Source organism: Falco rusticolus, chromosome 16 (genome assembly GCF_015220075.1).
Source record: "Falco rusticolus isolate bFalRus1 chromosome 16, bFalRus1.pri, whole genome shotgun sequence".
Lineage (NCBI taxonomy): Eukaryota > Metazoa > Chordata > Aves > Falconiformes > Falconidae > Falco > Falco rusticolus.
Window position 1 is genome coordinate 3,035,121 of NC_051202.1, and position 17,446 is coordinate 3,052,566.

Below are 17,446 nucleotides of genomic sequence, written 5' to 3' on the forward strand. Positions count from 1 at the left end.
CCTCACCACCTGGTAGCTATTATCAGATGACAATTTATTCCAGGCATCCTCTTGGGAAGAGATTTCATAAGCATCAAGGTTTTTAATCCAGAAAGGGCCACGATGCACACAGCGGCTGCACAAGGCAGAGCATTCGGCTCCTGGTTGCATCCCGGGCTGTGTATCTTGCTTTGTGTGCGTGTCCCCCCGCCAAACCTCAGGCTTTGGCTCTGAAGTCTGGAATCTGGGAGCCTCCACTGGCTCTTGGAGCATCTCTCCAGTAAGGACCCCCAGCCACAGCTGGGAGGGGGAAGGACTTTTGCAACTTGGCTGGGAGAAGGTGGTAGAGGCTGTGCATGGGCTCTGGGGATGTGCTTAACAAGGGATTCCATCTCTTGTAAGCTCTGGAGGTTTGCGGTGCAGGTATAAATGGTTGCTGCCGAGGAGCAGGTAGATCGCAGGAGCTCCTGTAGCCCCCTGGAAGGAGGTGGTTCTCACAACAACGCTACGCAGTTGCCTCTGATTCACGAGTTTATCATCGGGACAAAATTGCTGGTCCATGCAGTGCCTTTTGTCTTAGCTTTTGCCTTTGCCACAGAGGTTTATTAGTCAAATTGTTAACTACTGGAATGTTATTTTGCTGCTAATGACTTAGTAATAGGCTGCACTAGGATAATGCAACTCCCAAACCCCCAACATCTTATCAAAGCGGTCGCCTTTTCCCTGTGTATCATGGCTTTCCCTGCAGCAGGAAGACTTAGCCTTGTGTTGTTAAGAGTATCACTCTGCAACCTTCCCCCGGTGTAAAAACCCACCCCAGCTCATCATGCAGTCACCCTGTGGCCACCCTGCTCCCCATGCTTCTCACAAGTGCCTTGCTGGCATTGCATGCAGGCATGACGCACGGGGCTGTGCATACCTCGGCGCCTGCAACTTCGCCTCGCCGACAGTGAAAATAGACTTGTCATGTTTGGTTTGGTTTGGTTTCCAGCAGATGTATTCACAAATAACTTCATATGATGGTGATGATGGGGAAAGAAAAGAAAATCATCCCAATCATTCCCTGAACGTTATCCAATGATCTACAGAGCTAGTCAGAATTTTTTTAAAAAAGGGGAAGAGAAGAAGAAAAAAAAAAAAGAATTGTGAATAGTTTGACAAGAATGTCAGTGTTTCTTGAACAAATTACTTGCAGCACGTAATTCAATTGGCTTGAGTTTCTAGTTTGCTTCCGTGCTGGTTCCTGAGCACTGAGGCAGGGCTGTGCTGTCTGCGATCCCAACACGCGAGGGACATGGCACGTATTAAAATGCAGTAAAAATCACAGAGCCTTTAATGCCGCTCCTAGGGCTTGAGCGATGATCTTTTGGGGAGGGAGGGATGCGATCAGATGGGTTTGGTCTCAGCAGCCCAAGGCATGTCCGTTCTGCTCACTGTCTGCTGAGAGAGCTGGAAACCTCGGAGTTTGCAGGGGCTCGGATTGGTGGGATCTGCAAAAATCAAAAGAGTGTCAGTCCAGATTTGCTTCTCGCCTGCTCCCGGCGTGAACTGCAAGTTCATAGGTGCACTGAACACACCAGGAGGAGGGAGGGCAGCTGTGATGCAGGATAAACCTCAGCAAGCATCCCATGGCTCTGGTGCCTGAGACGTGCTGGAGCTCCTTTCCCCTGCACTGCAGCTGCATTAGAAACCTGCTCAGGTCCTGCTGGCCGCAGGCAGCCTTCTGTGTGCAGAGCTCCGGGCTTCTGCAAGCAGGAGCCAGGCCAAATTCTCCGTGCCTGCAGGGTGCCAGAGGAGTGATGCAGGTGGTGGTTTGTAGCTTGTCCGGAAAGCAAAAGTGCTGGGTAACTTTAGCCCAGGGGCTGCTGTTCAAGGTCTCCATTCCAATTGGATTTTAATTTGTTTTTATGTAAAAGGTGGATTTGTTTTGTTGGCAGATGGTGGGTGTGGGAGCGGTGCCCGTGCAGCCGCTGGCCTATCCCACCGTGGCTGTGTCGCTGCGATGCTGGATTAGGTAGCAGGAAGCAAGGAGGGGGAAAATGCAAGTGATTTAAAAAAAAAAATGCTATAGGAAGACAATGCAAATTTCCTCCCCGTCGTGGCTGTGTGTCTGGCGAGCAGCTCCTGTGACATGGAGTTTGGTCACCAGGACTGGGGCTCTGAGATGGAGCAAGGCACGTGGACCTGGCTTGGTTGAGTGCCCTGAGGGGCCTGATGTCCTGTCTGGTGGCTGGGGGCATGGTGTGAGCCTTTGTCTCCTATTTGGAGAGCCCTGGCTTTTGTCAGTTCAAAATGAGATGAGAAATTGAATTTGCTTATGAGTGTGGGGGCTCTCTAGGGTTTCCTCTTTAACTCAGTAGACTTGCTTTAAGGGACTTGCTATTTTAGCTGAGAAAGGATGCGATCAGTGCTTTCCTCTTTCTGGCTTCCTTTACTGGTTTCCCCCCTTTGCTTCTGGCATCTACAGAGTTTGTCTGAGAGCAGACACATCCCTTTCCGTGGTTCCCATCCCTTGTCCCTGTGCATGCTGCTGTGCCTGGGATTTTGGGCAAGGCTCCCCTCCCTTCACAGCGGTTTGCAAAGCACCTGGGAGGACCGGTTGGAGGGGCTGCAGCAGAGCCCACCTGTGCTTGTGGGGCTGGCGGAGGATGCAGGACCTTGGTCCTTTCTCCCCATCCTCTTTGCTCTGTCTGTGGCACGAGCTGCCTGGGTGAAGGGTTACCTCCACGTACGGTTTGCTGGCAGCTGGCTTTTGCCGCGCACTGTTGGTGCCATCTGAGCAACAGGCTCGTGGGTGCCATATGGAGCGAGCGGCAAGGCCGGCTGTGGCTCCCACCCCCCCATGCTTGCAGGGAGCCCCAGGGGGTTTTCGAGCAGTGACAGGAACAGGCACGGGCAGAGGGACCTGTTAGTCACTCTGTCATGCTTCAGCAGTCTGCGTTTCCACCTGGTGCTCTCCAGGGAGTCCCTGTGGGCTGCGAAGGGTGCCGTGGGCAGGGGGAGGTGGGGGCTTTCATGGGATGTGGAGCATCTTTGCACAGGATGAGGGTGCACATCAGACCTGGAGCCCCCGGCTCCTCCCAAATATCCCCCCTCCCTAGATGCCAAGAGAGAAAACATTGAGTTTTTGTGGCAGCTTTTGGGAGGTGGGTTATTTCTGCCCACTTCCCTCCCTTTTCCCCATGTATTGCTGCTGGAAAACGAAGGAGGGTGCAGCTGGAGAAGTGGAGGCAGAAGCTGCTTCAGCACGTGAAGGCAATTTGGGTTTGTGGGTACTTTTGTCTCACGTTTAACCCAATGAAGCGCCACGGGCTGCCGAAACAGCGCTCGTGGCAAAACTGGAACTTGGGAGCATTTCCCTGCGGTTTAGGTTTTGTTATGAGTCATGTGTCAACCGGGGTTTGTCGTCCTTCTGGGAACACTGGGAAACGACAGGCAGAAAGGTGCAACACTAAAATTCACTGCCTGCTGAGCTTGCCACTGGCACGTGTACGATTTTTGCACTTCCAGAAATCTCTGGGGTTGTAAAAACCTGTGGAAAGGAGGTGATAAACCCTCCTGAGACTCCCTGGCTGAGCTGCACCTCTGCATCTGCTTGCGGGGCTAATGGGAGTTTCTGACGCACGTTGAGATCTTGACTAGGAAGGTGCTGTTGAAGGACAAAGTCTGACGATGTTTGGATCTTAATGTTTTACAGCTCCCCTGCCTTCGAACAATGCCTAAAAATACAAGTGTATGCAAATTATAAACTAATTTAGATGATGGAGCATGGGAATATTGCTCATACTCCCCAAGCATGGCATTTCCAATCATATCTTCGTTTCATTTTTAAGCAAAGAAATCATAATCTTGACATGTTTATCATTCAGTGCCTGCACCAATTATCTCTTTGGGTTCATTCTATAGTTCATAGAACTGATAGATTATGATCATGTTGTTAGGAGAATTGTGCAGTCATTATTCCTACAGCTGGAGGAGAAGTTGAAAAACAATTATAAAGAATGATTCTCCTTTGGATTGCTTTCTGAGTTCATGAAATAGGCAAGTTCCTATTACCGGGGGCCATGAGCTGCAAGGCTACTGCCACTCTTGGTTTTGAACTCTTGTGATCCAAACCAGATGACTTCTAACGCTAATTTTCTCTAGCAAGCTCTAGTTGTAGGTTTGGTTTTTTTTTGTTTTTTTGTTTTTTTTTTTTGTGGGTTGATCTCAGGGCGATAAATGCTCTTGGCTGCACAAGAGCTGAAACTCTGAATGATAATTTCCACTTTAATTATGGCACAGGGGTGGTGGTGATGCATCAGTGCGCACCTTTTGGGGAGGGGGCGGGTGTTAGAAATCGCAACCCAAGGCTTTGCATCCAAATAACGCAACGTTGGCATCTGCGTGTAATTTTGACTGGAAACCAGGTGAAGTGTGGTTCCCTCAAATTAAGTTTTGTTTTCTTTCAAGATCCTTAATGAGACCCAGGGGACTATGACACACACACCACACCCCCCCGCCTCCCCCAACAAAATATTTGCGGGAGCTGCTGCAAAAGGAGTCCTCTGGGGCTTTGGGAGTTGAAGGCAGCATGCTCCTGGGGGAGAGCTTTTCTTTGATCCCCAGAAGGAGCTCTCTAATCCCATCCATTAGCACACTTGGGCAGCTCGAGGGTGATTTGGCAGCCTTCCTCCTGTGATTGATTGTCCCCAGAGGAACACATTGCCTTTCTGCTCCTCCGGTGCCCCAGTTCTCCGTGCATGCTATTGAATTTTCAAGTTACTTGACCAGAAGGGAACAGAACCAGAAAAACAAATGTCTTGTCAAGGCATCGTTCCCATGCAAGGATTTTGCCTCCTTGTCTCTCCAGGGCTTTCCTTTCCTCCCTCATCTGCCAGCTGGTATTCAGGACATGAGTAAAGGGCCATATCCAGTGCCTTGGTTGCATCCATGCTTATCCAATTTGGGACTGGATGAAACCACCTGTCCCCCAGGCCTTGTTGTTTTGCCTCCTTGAAGTGGTCAATATTGAATGCTTGAGCAGATCTATTTATTTAATAATGTATCCTGTCAATATTTATGTAGCTTGTAGCTGGCTGGGCATTCCAGATCAGCGTGGGTAATGACTGACACGCAGAAGTAACTCTCCAGATGTAAAGTGCTGTGTGCCTGGGGAAGGAGGGAGCAGCGCTTGAGGGGGGTCTAGTGATTTTGCAGTGCCTTGGAGTGGCAGCTTTCCTCCCTGTGCCAGTCACAGCTTCCCTCCCATTGCTTTGAACGCCTTCCTTTTCCCTGTCCACCCCCACTCCTGAGGGCTGGTTCAGGTTTTCCTCCCGGGAAGGGAGTGTGGACCATGGCCAGGGGATAATGTGCTTGCTATGAGACCCCCAATTCCTCTGCTTGCTCCTGGTGTTGGTATGGGATCCGCTTAGACTGTGTGCCCCATAGCAGGGAGCCCTCAGTTAGGTTATTTGGGCACATGCTGTGTATTCATGCAAGAGGGATGCATCTCCTTAAACTAGGCTGATATTTTAATAACGAACCTGTTTTTATACAGGTGCCCAAACCACAGCTCAAATTTGCCACCTCTCTTTTGCACAGCATCCATCTTTCCCTTGGCATTGCATGGAAACAGGATGTGTCCCTGTCTTCCCGGCTGATGCTGGTTGACCTGAGCAGCTTTCCCTGGTGTACGCAGGAAAGCTGGGGCTGAAGTGAGCTGGGTCCCAGGTCTTTTGGCTTCTCCGACTGCAGAGAAAACAGGGAGGCTTGACGGCATGGTGCTGTGAGGCTGGCTGGCTGTGTTTGCACGCCTGCGTTGGGCGGTGGCGTCGAGAGTCCTTGAAACTTTAAAGACTCAGAAGCAGGCATTACTATTTATTATTTTTGAACACCTACCACCCTGAGCTCCCAGAATTAACAGGCTCCCTATAGCTCTCTGCTTGCTAGTATTTGGTAGATGGATAAACATACTTTATTTCTTTATAAAGGGGAAAGGTTGTTTACAAGTTCTGAAACAGAATGGAAATGCTGTTTTCCATCAGCAGTGTTTCATGAACAATAACAAAATAATGTTTAAAAAGCCCTTGAAGTGTCCCTTTTAAATGAAAAACCGAAGTGCTGGGAAGAATATTAAATGCACACAAACCTGAGGTATTAATGCTTATTAATGAACTAAGGAAAAAAAAAAAAAAGATGCAAGTGAAAGCAGAAATCTGTGCCTGGCACTAAAACCTTTGTGAAAATGGTCCCAGACCTGCATAGAGGATGGTCTAATCTTTATTTAAAACCCCAAAAAGTCACAAAATCTGCCACAGCCCCAGGCGGGTGCCTCTGCCTTTGGGGAAATATAAGCCCCCGGGCTTCTAGGCAGGAGGTGATGTCTGATTAACAGGGATGAGGGAGAAACTCTGGCTGGGTGGGGAACACCTGAGGAGCTGGCTGCGAGGTTCTCGCCTTTTCCTCTGCGGCTGTTGTAAGCAACATGCCGCGGATGTGCTCAGGTGCTGCTAATTTTGCTTGCCATTGCTTTTCTTAAAGTGCATTTGACTACTTTTTAAATATTAGGCAGTAGCAAGGTAGCATTTTCGGTGAATTCGCCTTTCCCTTTTTAATTATTGTAGCAAGGATATTAAAAAAACACTTTTAAAAACAGTTTCTCTGACAGCACACAGTGAATCAGAGCAAGACTTGCTTGTCTGGAAGAGCAGGCCCAAGGAGGATGCTGGATGTATTTCTGCTTACTTCATGGCCAAACCCATTACAAAATAAAAATATTTCCATGTGCCAGAGGAGGGAGCCAGCAAAACACAGGAAATCTGAAGGTTTCTGCTTTTTTACTGTCTTTTTTCCTAATGAAATCAGAATAAATTGAGTCGAGCGGGACCAAACTTTGCTGGCACTTGTGAAAGAGTTGGTAAAAGTGGTGCTGGTGTCTCACAGATGAGTTGGGAGCACTGGCTTTAAAAATCAGAAGTTTGCAAGTTTTTATCTTAGACGGACAGGGCTTCTGCCTCTCTACTCTGCCTGCTTGCTTCAGTTAATTTTTTGCAATAACCTCAGGGGTTTTTTTTTGGCCTCTGTTCTTCCCCCTGCTCTTACAGCACAAAGTTATCCATGCAGATAACTCAGGCAGAGAGTTTCACCTTAATGATGCTTGTCAGGGCCTGGTGTTGCTCGCCCCGCAAGGCAGAGATGGATTTGCTGATGGCTTCTCAAATGGGGCCAAGCACCCAATAACTGCTCCACCAAGAGCCCCTCTCGCTGCTGCTGGTCCCTGGGAAAAGCTAATAACGAAGGGGATAACCACGGCATGGAGCTGCCCTCCCGTAGCATCCTTCACTGGGAGGAAGGTGGGTTTTGTACGGTGAGAGGTGCTGCAGCGTTCCTCATCGGTGCGGTGGGGGATGGGGGGACCACGGTGCTGCCTGGAAAAGCTGGGGGAGGCAGGGAAAAGGACATCTGTGAGATGCCGCCGGCGGCTCTCCATCCCGCGGTGTGGCTGTCGGAGGTAGGGGTGCAGTGGGAGAAATGGAGAGAGACACGCACTGCCCTGGGCAGCGCAGGCATTGTTGTGAAGTGGTTGACCCAAAATGTCCAGGTGTAGCCCCAAATGCCCTCTCCGGTGTCTGGGATGGGTGGGAGCTGCCATCGCCGCTCATTTTTGGGCCTTGCCTTTTGATTTACTTGCGCTCCATTCCTCTGCAAATTCCCATTCCCTGTCAACTCGCCTTGCAAAATGCCTGTGCCGCATATGAAATGGAGGAGATAAAATTACAGTATCTCAAAATTGGCCGGGCTCGGTGCAATATATAACATAACAGATGGTACTACATGATGCCTCTGAAATATCTGTGCAATAGCATTTTAAGAAACTGATATAACTGATCAGGCAGCATATGGAAAATACTTTCTGTGCTGCATGAGGGTGCAGTGCCCCCTCTCCCAGCACCTGCTCTCCCTCCTCGAGTTCGGGGTGCAATGTGGCAATGAGCATCTCCTGTCTTCAATGGAGATGTCCTCATCATGCTCCTGAGGCCGGGCAGCCCCTGCAGCTGGGTGATCACCATTTGAGCATGATTTAAAAAACAAGAAAGAAAAAGAACGGAAACAAAGCGGTTTTCATCCAGGAGCAGAGTGGAAACATGGTGGTTTGGCAGCTTCTCCGCAGCCTCCTGGTTGAGAGGAGGGACCACGTCCCTCATCCCCTGGGCACAAGTGATGGGTCTCCAGCTGTTGTCTGCCCTCAGCCCCCTGAGCTCCCCGGTTCATCCAATTTCTGATGCACCTTGTGCAGTCACTTTGCCGGTGCCATCTGTGGGCTGCTTCTCACCTCATGCACATCTAAATCCTCTCCGGCGAATTTGCTGTTCCCTGCCCTGCTTGCTGGCCTGCTGCCTGTCCTCCTGGCCTTATATGTTGGTTGACCCCTCTGTCTAACAGAGAGGACAATATTTCCCCTCCGCCAGGCTCAGCTCATATTCTAAAAGGTGCTTCGGGGTCATGGGATGAAAGGCTCCTTGCTGTTTCTGCAATGAGTCAAAGTTGAGCTAAGAATAGATCTATAAACAAGACAGCAGGGAAGGTTTCCTAGCAGAGCCTCTCGGGACCCTGGGAATATGCCATTGCTGGAGTCGTTTGCAAAGAAGACGTGGACCCTGCTGAGCCTTGGGTTTGCGGGGTGCCTGGCTTTGCAAGGCGGGGGGTGGCTCCGGGCAAATCCCCTCCTAACGTGCAGGTTGGTTTTGATCCCCAAGGAGAAGGTGTTGGGGCTGGACACTACGGAGCCTAGTGAGGAGAGGGGGCTCTGCGTCTCACCGTGGCCGCAGGAGTGGTGCTGTGGTGGGTGATGCTGCAGCAAGCAGCTGGTGGGGGCCTTGTTGGGATTGGGACGGATGAAGCCAAACTCTTCTCCCAGAGAACCATCTCCTGCTGCTTGCCTTGGTAGAGGAGCGAGGGCTAGGGCGAGCTGCACGGCTGGGTTTTGTGCCGGCACGTGAAATGCTCTGGCAGGAGGCACTACGCTTGGTTGCTACCCACGCTCCTGCAGGGAGGTATTTAGAGCTGTCAGTCTAGCGTGCTGTCTGTCTGTCCACCCACCTACATATCTATACAAATCCAGGGTATATTAAATGTCTGTGAGAGCCCTGGACACGCTGAGCCTTGCTGCTGAGACGCGGGCTCCTGATGCAGCGATGTCCTGTGTCCACACGTCCAGGTCGAGAGAGTTGGGATCAGAGTCTGAACGATGCAGCTTGGTCCCCATTTCTGGAGTGATTTGCACAAAAGCCAAAAGTGGGAATCTTGCAGAAAACTGACTTCCCTCCTTTGTCTTTCCCGACTTTGTCCTCTCTGTTATCTCAATGGCTTTCTGCTTGCTGCCGTGTTGCTCTTTAATCTGGAGCCCTCTGTTCTTACCTGAGCTACAGAGGCTTGACGACGAAAGCCACTGAACTCGGAGCAAAATGAAAGGGAGCAAAGCTTAAGAAAATGTTTTCTTTCTCTCTCATTCTTTAAAGAAAAAGGAAAAAAAAAAAAAGTAAGAGAAAACCCAAACCCCAGAAGCACACAGCCGGTGAGCGATGCCTGATTATCCTTGAACCATCTCCTGCTTATGGATCAGGATGCATCGTTTCTGCCCTGTTTGCTTTTCTTCCCCCAACCCCCCCGCCCCGCTCCGCTCTTTCCCTGACGTTCAGTCATTTTGATCAAAGATAAGCAAACAAAAGTCTCCTTTCTCAACCTGTCGATGATGGGAGAAGGGAATCCTGCCCTGGTGCTGGCGAGCGTGTGTTCAGAGCTGATGGGATGGGCGAGCCTGGGGCGGTGGGGTGCGTGGAGATGGGGGGTGGTACAGAAGGAGCTTGATGTCTGCGTGGAGATAATGTTTTGTACACAACGACAGGGGATAATTACTATGATCAAAGATTTGTGTGAGGGTATCTTGTGTTTCACCGCTCTGGAGTGGGCCCATCCTCCTGACAGCTGAGGAGGGGAGCAAACCCCATCGCCAGCTTTTCCCACCATCCTCCTTCCCACGAGGATTTCTCCTGGGAGATGGGGTGCTCTGCGGGCTGGGCATTTTGGAGGAGGATGACTGGGAGCATGTGGGTGTGCAGTGGGGCCAGGCTCTTCTCAGGGGTGCCCAGAGAGGGCAAGAGGTAACGGGCACAAATTAAAGGACAAGAAACTCTTTTCAAATGGAAGGAAGAAAAAGCTTTCTTATGGTAAGGGTGCTCAAGCACTGGAAAAGGTTGCCCAGGGACCTTGTGGGGTTCCTGGCCCCATGGTGCTGCTGCGTTCGCCGCTGCTCATAGCGCATCTTTGGAGGTACCTCATCCAGCACGCGGCTGGTAATGATTCTTGACGGGAATTAGTACCCTGTCCATCTGGCCCTGTTCTGCCTTCTAACAAGAGGAGATAAGTGCACTTAACAATACACCAGCTCTTGTTCAGGCCCCTTCTTCCCAAGCCAGAATCAATAGCAGACCTCTCCAGCTTTTAGAGACTTAGATCCCATCTTTTCATCTCTCTCTCACTCATTTTTCCCAAGCAGCACAAGCTTGATTTTTCTTTTTTTTTTTTTTTTTTCTTCACACTGCGGAAATTTTCGCATTCTACCTTTCATCTGAACCCACTCACCGTTCGCCCAGCTAGGGCTGCAGCTTGCACACCAGATAAGAAACTCTACCGCAACTGGGTTCCCCAGTCCCCATCTCCATCTTGCTCCCGGTTATGAGCTCTCCCGCAGCCACCTTTATCTTCAAAGAGCTTTACAAACACTAATTAATCCTCCCAGCACCCTGCTGCGGTAGGCGAGGGAGAGTTCACCTTCACCCACTGGTGCCGGTGCCCCTCTCCCGTGCCATGGGGTTTCTCTCCTTGGGGCATCCCTGCTTGCTGGGTTTGCTTGCTCTAGTTTTGAGGAGTAGGATGCTCTCCCCCAGGCAGGGCTAGCGGGACGGTTTGGTGTCTGTGTCACCACGGCTGGGACCTGCATGAAAGGAGCATGACACCAGGTTAATGCTTTTAGGAGCTTCAAGAGGTGAGCAGTGCTGCTGGCTGCATCTCCTCTTGAGCACCAGCCTGCTTCTCCCTTTGCTTTTGCTGCTCATTTAGTTGCTTTGTCCAGCTTAATTGTCCTCGGTTTGCCTTCACCATGGGGCTGGATGCGTGCCGCTCGCCCAGCCTGGAGTAACTCACCGTGTTTGTGTTTGCCCTTGGCCAGGGCTGTAGGAGTGAAGAAGCGCTGGGGGAGGGATGATACATCTGCAGGATGTACACGCACCTGGGGGGCAGTTGGTGAAGTCCCTACAGTCTGTAGGATGCTCAGCCGGATCCTCACGCTCGCCATGGCCTGTGTGGGGATCTGGGGTGGCTGATGCTGGGCTCGCAGGGCTGCGTGGGAAGGTAGAGCTGGGGGAGCAGAGTGGTGCTGGGGCAGGCAGCTCGTGCTGCTGTTGCCTGCATCTTCTGTTTCTTGCTGGAGTAGCTTTGAGTTCAGAGAGGCTTTTTTTTTTTAAAAAAAAAAAAGCTACTTTTTTTTTTTCCTTTTCCTTGCATGAAATGCAAATCAATAGATGTTGTATTCACATTCTAACAAGATGTCAAGGAGAAAAGGGTAGCCTTTCATTCAGGCAGAGACACAAACACAGGCAGGCAGAGGAGGGGATAGAGGCACCAGTTCCAGACCGGGTGGGCATTGTGGCCTGGGCAGGCCAGGGGGAGCAGGAGGGCCGAAAGCCCCAGCCACGCAGGTTTTTGGCTACTTTCTCCTTCTCCAAAGCATCCTGCATCCCTTCCTCTTTCCCCAGAGCCTCCTGCATCCCTTCCTCTTTCCCCAGAGCCTCCTGCATCCCTTCCTCTTTCCCCAGAGCTTCCTGCATCCCTTCCTCTTTCCCCAGAGCTTCCTGCATCCCTTCCTCTTTCCCCAGAGCTTCCTGCATCCCTTCCTCTTTCCCCAGAGCTTCCTGCATCCCTTCCTCTTTCCCCAGAGCTTCCTGCATCCCTTCCTCTTTCCCCAGAGCCTCCTGCATCCCTTCCTCTTTCCCCAGAGCCTCCTGCATCCCTTCCTCTTTCCCCAGAGCCTCCTGCATCCCTTCCTCTTTCCTCAGAGTCTCCTGCATCCCTTCCTCTTTCCCCAGAGCTTCCTGCACCCCTTCCTCTTTCCCCAGAGCTTCCTGCACCCCTTCCTCTTTCCCCAGAGCCTCCTGCATCCCTTCCTCTTTCCTCAGAGTCTCCTGCATCCCTTCCTCTTTCCTCAGAGCCTCCTGCACCCCTTCCTCTTTCCCCAGAGCTTCCTGCACCCCTTCCTCTTTCCCCAGAGCTTCCTGCATCCCTTCCTCTTTCCCCAGAGCTTCCTGCATCCCTTCCTCTTTCCCCAGAGCTTCCTGCACCCCTTCCTCTTTCCCCAGAGCTTCCTGCACCCCTTCCTCTTTCCCCAGAGCCTCCTGCACCCCTTCCTCTTTCCCCAGAGCTTCCTGCACCCCTTCCTCTTTCCCCAGAGCTTCCTGCACCCCTTCCTCTTTCCCCAGAGCCTCCTGCACCCCTTCCTCTTTCCCCAGAGCCTCCTGCACCCCTTTCCTCTTTCCCCAGAGCTTCCTGCACCCCTTCCTCTTTCCCCAGAGCCTCCCTGCACCCCTTCCTCTTTCCCAAGAGCTTCCTGCACCCCTTCCTCTTTCCCCAGAGCTTCCTGCACCCCTTCCTCTTTCCCCAGGAGCCTCCTGCACCCCTTCCTCTTTCCCCAGAGCCTCCTGCACCCCTTCCTCTTTCCCCAGAGCTTCCTGCATCCCTTCCTCTTTCCCCAGAGCCTCCTGCACCCCTTCCTCTTTCCCCAGAGCCTCCTGCACCCCTTCCTCTTTCCCCAGAGCCTCCTGCACCCCTTCCTCTTTCCCCAGAGCCTCCTGCACCCCTTCCTCTTTCCCCAGAGCCTCCTGCACCCCTTCCTCTTTCCCCAGAGCTTCCTGCATCCCTTCCTCTTTCCCCAGAGCCTCCTGCACCCCTTCCTCTTTCCCCAGAGCCTCCTGCACCCCTTCCTCTTTCCCCAGAGCCTCCTGCACCCCGTCCTCTTTCCCCAGAGCCTCCTGCACCCCGTCCTCTTTCCCCAGAGCCTCCTGCACCCCGTCCTCTTTCCCCAGAGCCTCCTGCACCCCTTTCTCCCCACCCCACTGCTCCTGCTTCCCACCCACAGCCCTGGAGAGAGCAGAAACTCAGCGAGGGAGCACTCAGGGCAGGGGAGCAGAGGTGCAGAGGAGCTGGGAATTCCTTTGAGTTGGGTTGGGAATGGTGATCCATGAGGCTGGGGTTGGGAAGGAGAAGTGGGCAGGAGACAGCGGAGAGGATGGTGGCCTGAGGACCTGGTGGTTGTGGGGCTTATGGCCGTGCAGACTTGGGCTGTGCTCCACTGAGGGGCCTGGGCTGCATTCGGCAGCAGGGATGGACCCGGTGGAGGCTGGTACCCGGGTCCTGGGCACGGCACTGGAGCATCTGTGAACCCTGTGCTCCTGCTTTTGGGGTGCTCTGCCCCCCTCTTCCCGGCCCTGCACGGAGAAGGCGAGGGAGTCTCTGCTTTATCAAAAATTTCAGTGTTACTTACCCCAGAGTCTAGGCTGGTCCCAGATATGAATATGCATTGAGACAGCTTGGGGGAAAAAAAAATCCTCTGAAAAATACACACACAAATGATGTTTAAATGTGCCCAGTGGACCATAATATCTCCTCACAGATCAGGTGCTGCCTGTCAAATCTAAATATGCATTTAGATCCCCTGCTTGATACCACAAAGCAAACCACCCCAAATATCCCAGAAAAGTTCCACCACCTAAATACATATTTATACATTATTTATTTTTTTTTTAATTGTATCTTGGAAATCAAACAAATGAAACAGGCCAGCGCCCTGTTCAGTCCTGGAGAGCTAGTGAGCAGTGATAGATTTGTTTGCCTGATCCAAGCGCATTTGTTTCCCATTTTGCAGATGGGAAAGCAAAGGTATCGCTGTGCTGAAGGTCTGGTCCAAGGTCACCCTCCGAGCCGCGCTCGGTAATTTGGGTGCCACCTAATTGTCCAAAATCGATGCAAGGAGAGCAGTTAAGCATGTGCTGGATTTGGGTAATAGTCATTGCCAGGTTGGGGTGGGGGGGAAGCATACGGGAGAAATGTGGTGGGAGGAAAAAAAAGTAAGAATGTGTTGTTTTGAAATTTGCCCAAATATAGCTTTTCAGCCCAGGGTTTGAAAGCAGAGCAACATGTTTGTTCTGAGCCCATCAAACATCTCTGTTAATTAGAAATGATTTCTTTGTTCATTTCCTTTAGTTCCTTGAGGATAACAATATTTCTTTTCGCCTTGGGCGGATTCAGAGCGCGCTGTGTGGGTTTCGGAGAGTGAGCCACAGCCAGAGGGTTCAGCTGAGCCCTGACACAGCGCGGTCCCCTCCGGGGACAGATATCCCTGTCCTGGGCTGTCTGTGTAGTTCCAGGACGATGCCTTGCAGCCCTGGGAAATCCCAAATGCCTCCTCGCAGCTGGTTTCCCAGAACACTTGTGAAGCGAAGGATAAATTTCCTTGACGTTGGCTGTTTGGGTGTCAAAGGGAAATTCAGGACAGAAATATCGCCATCCCTGTCTCAAGCTGAGCGAGACACTAGGCTCATTGGTTTTTTACTCAGCGCAATGATTTAGCTCTTTCAGAGGTCAAGGTTATTGCGAACAGCATAGCTTTACTCCTAGGAAAAGAGAAAAGTCCCTGGGCGCGTTTTCTTTGGCGTGCTCCTAAAGCCACGAGAGATGGGTTGCCTTCAGCAGATAATGTGAGAATACAGTTGAGTTAAAAGCTTTTAAAAACTTGTGGTTTATTCACGTAGAGTAGGAAATGTAATCGAGATTAATGGCTAAAAGCCAGAGAAAGTTTGCCTTGATGGTGTGTGCTTGGCTCCCACCCCTCGCCGGGGGAGGGTACCCCCTCGAGAGCATGATGGATACAGCACTGTGCGCTGAAAGCATCATTCCTGCTCCTTCTGGTGCTGCTTCGTATGAAAATAATGCGAGGTAAGAGGTGTGTGCACGGAGGGGGATGCGGTTGCCGTCTCTGTGATTAGTCTGTGTCGAGCTGCAACAAGTGGGTGGGAGAAACATGGGGAAGACAGGCAGCAGGGGAGGAAATTATTAGGGTTTTGTTGGCTGGGATTGGATGCGAGGTGTTTGGTAGCAGATAGGAGCTGGAGGGCCCCGGCACCAGCTCTGTAGCAGCTTGGGGGAATTAATGTTTGCAGCCGGGTGTTTGCAGATGCGTCGTCCTTCCAGGAATCATGCATGCCTGATGTGGAGCATCTCTTTTTCCAGACACTCTCTGAGACGATGAATTTAATGCAAAGAAGAGTCTCGAGGGAGGAAAGTCCAGGGAACTGATGTGTCCTGGGGGACCAGGGATGGCAAGAGGATGCCCCAGCAGATGAGCCCAGAGCCTAAGGCGAGAAGCAGGATGAAACCCTGGGATGGGAGGTGGGGGGGTGGAAGAGTTTGTGACCTCTGGTACCAAAATGCTGCAGTGGTTTGAGAGCTGGTCATCCAAAGTATTGGTCCAAAAGTACTCTTGGACCGGTCTGGAACACAAAAAGAGACCTTTAGCCCTGAGTTAGAGGGGAAAGAGATTGTTATGAGTAAAACTAAACATCTTAATTTTTCTTTAAGCATTAAAAAATGCTTACCATTTATTTTTAACAAAGTTGCAATTAATGTGAAATAAGAAACATTTTTTTTTGTTTAGAAAAATATCAAAAATACGCACTATTTCTTTGGAAAACTTCTCTTTGCAGCCTTTTTATTGGCAGTTCAGCAAACTCAGGCACTAGCTGGCAAACACTTTGAGCTGGGGGTGGCTGTAGGAGGGTGGACGTGGCAGGGGCAGCAGGTGGAGAGGCAGGAGGCAGCAGCTGCTGCCATGTGCTGGGGATGCTTTGGGCTTGGCAGGGGCATGGGAAGGTGGCAAGGCAGGTCTGGGGAAAGCAGGGCTTGGGGGCAAGCTGTGGCAGCCTGGAAAGGGAGGATTGCTTTAGAGAGCCTGAGGAAACACTCCTTGGCCTCGGTGGGAATGGGATGGTATCGAGCAGCGGGTCTGCAGGAGCAGCTACCTGGGCTCAGCGTCCTTTTGGGGCTCTGTGAGCCCGCTGAAGGGGAAAAAATACAGCTCTAGTTGGGATGCACAGAGAAGATTGTTTCTCGGTTTCAGAGATTTTGTGCGAAAAACACCCACTCATGCTAAAAAGCTTGGATTACCCGCTGGTTTGCCTCTCTTGGCAGTAGGCAGAGCTGCCGGTGGCTTCCCGGGGAGGGGGGTAGAGCCCACAGAGGGGCAGGGGTGAGCCAAGGGGCTGAAGCCTGGGGCTGCCCACCCCCCCGCCCCCCGTCAGCTCCAGTTTAGGGACAAAAAATTTCTGAGCCCCTTTGCAGGCAGCTGGTGCACGAGGAGTCAGTGGGACGGTGCCCACCTCTGTGCCAGGCTGCTCCCTCCATCCCGGGTCCTGCTGGCAGCCGGTGCTGGCAGGGATGCTCAGGGGGGTCAATGCCCGCATTTAACTCCCTGGTTGCAGAAGGAGACCCGCAGAAGAGCAAGTGTGCGTGTGTCAGTCAGCATCTTGAACCAATGGGTGCCTGGTAGGAGGTCTACTTTCCCCCGTGCACGCACTGAGCCTGGTGTTCCTTCTGCTAGTTGTGTGTGTGTGTGTGTGTGCGCGCGTGTGCAAGGAAAAATCGGAGACGCTGACTGCCTGCTCCCGTTTCTCTCCCCCTCTCTCTAGCTCACTAACTCAGTCTCCCTCCCTCTGCAAACATTGGATTTAAACCTGCTCAGAATTCAACGCAGACGAAAGCAGCGGCGGCAGCAGCAAGCAGCAAGCAAATCAGCCGCTAGTCTACTGCAGCTTCAAGATGTACCATCCTGCCTGCTGGATCATCTTCACGGCCACAACTGCTCTGCTCTTCATCCCAGGTAGTGCAAAAAAGCTTTTTCTCCAGGGCATCGGGAGGGTATCGGCTGGCAGGGTGGGAAAGCCGAGCAGTGTGCGTGCATGGGGGACCTGGACTTCATGCACATTGCGCACGAACGCACAGATGCAGGCAGGCAGCGAGTTGCTCTGCAGCAGGGAATTGCCAAGTGCTCCCAGCGAGTGGGGTTCACACAGCCGTGCCCGTCCCCCGTGGCAGGGCTGGCCCCCCGGGGAGGCACCCAGCCGCAGGCACCCGAGGCGCTGGCACCTGTGGTGGGGGCTGGTGGGGGTTGCACGGCAGCCCCCAGGCTGGGCAGAGTCTGTCCCCCCAGGCAGCCTCTGGCTGTAAATGATGTGGGCACGGAGCTTTTTCCCCTTCAAAGTTGGGCACCTCCTGTGCCCTCCCTCTCTCCTGAGCTGTCATGCTATTCCCTGTGCTCCCCCTCACCCCTCCTTCCCCCGATTCCTTGCCAGGCAAACTCGGGTGCCTGCCCCTCACTCCC

The 17,446-nt window shown here is 52.1% G+C and overlaps 1 protein-coding gene across 3 annotated transcripts in view; it reads left to right on the plus strand.

The window, feature by feature from the left end:
* Window positions 1-10,880: 10,880 nt before the first annotated feature.
* The window catches only part of OPCML (opioid binding protein/cell adhesion molecule like), a 311,115-nt gene continuing 304,549 nt past the window's right edge, over window positions 10,881-17,446 (plus strand). For 2 of the 3 annotated variants that reach the window (XM_037409966.1, XM_037409969.1), the window contains exon 1: window positions 16,694-16,945. In XM_037409966.1, the coding sequence (XP_037265863.1) occupies window positions 16,885-16,945 (61 nt within the window). In that variant the 5' untranslated portion in view covers window positions 16,694-16,884. Of the gene's footprint in view, window positions 11,006-16,693; window positions 16,946-17,446 lie in introns of those variants that run through there. The other variant, XM_037409967.1, reaches the window with a different exon arrangement.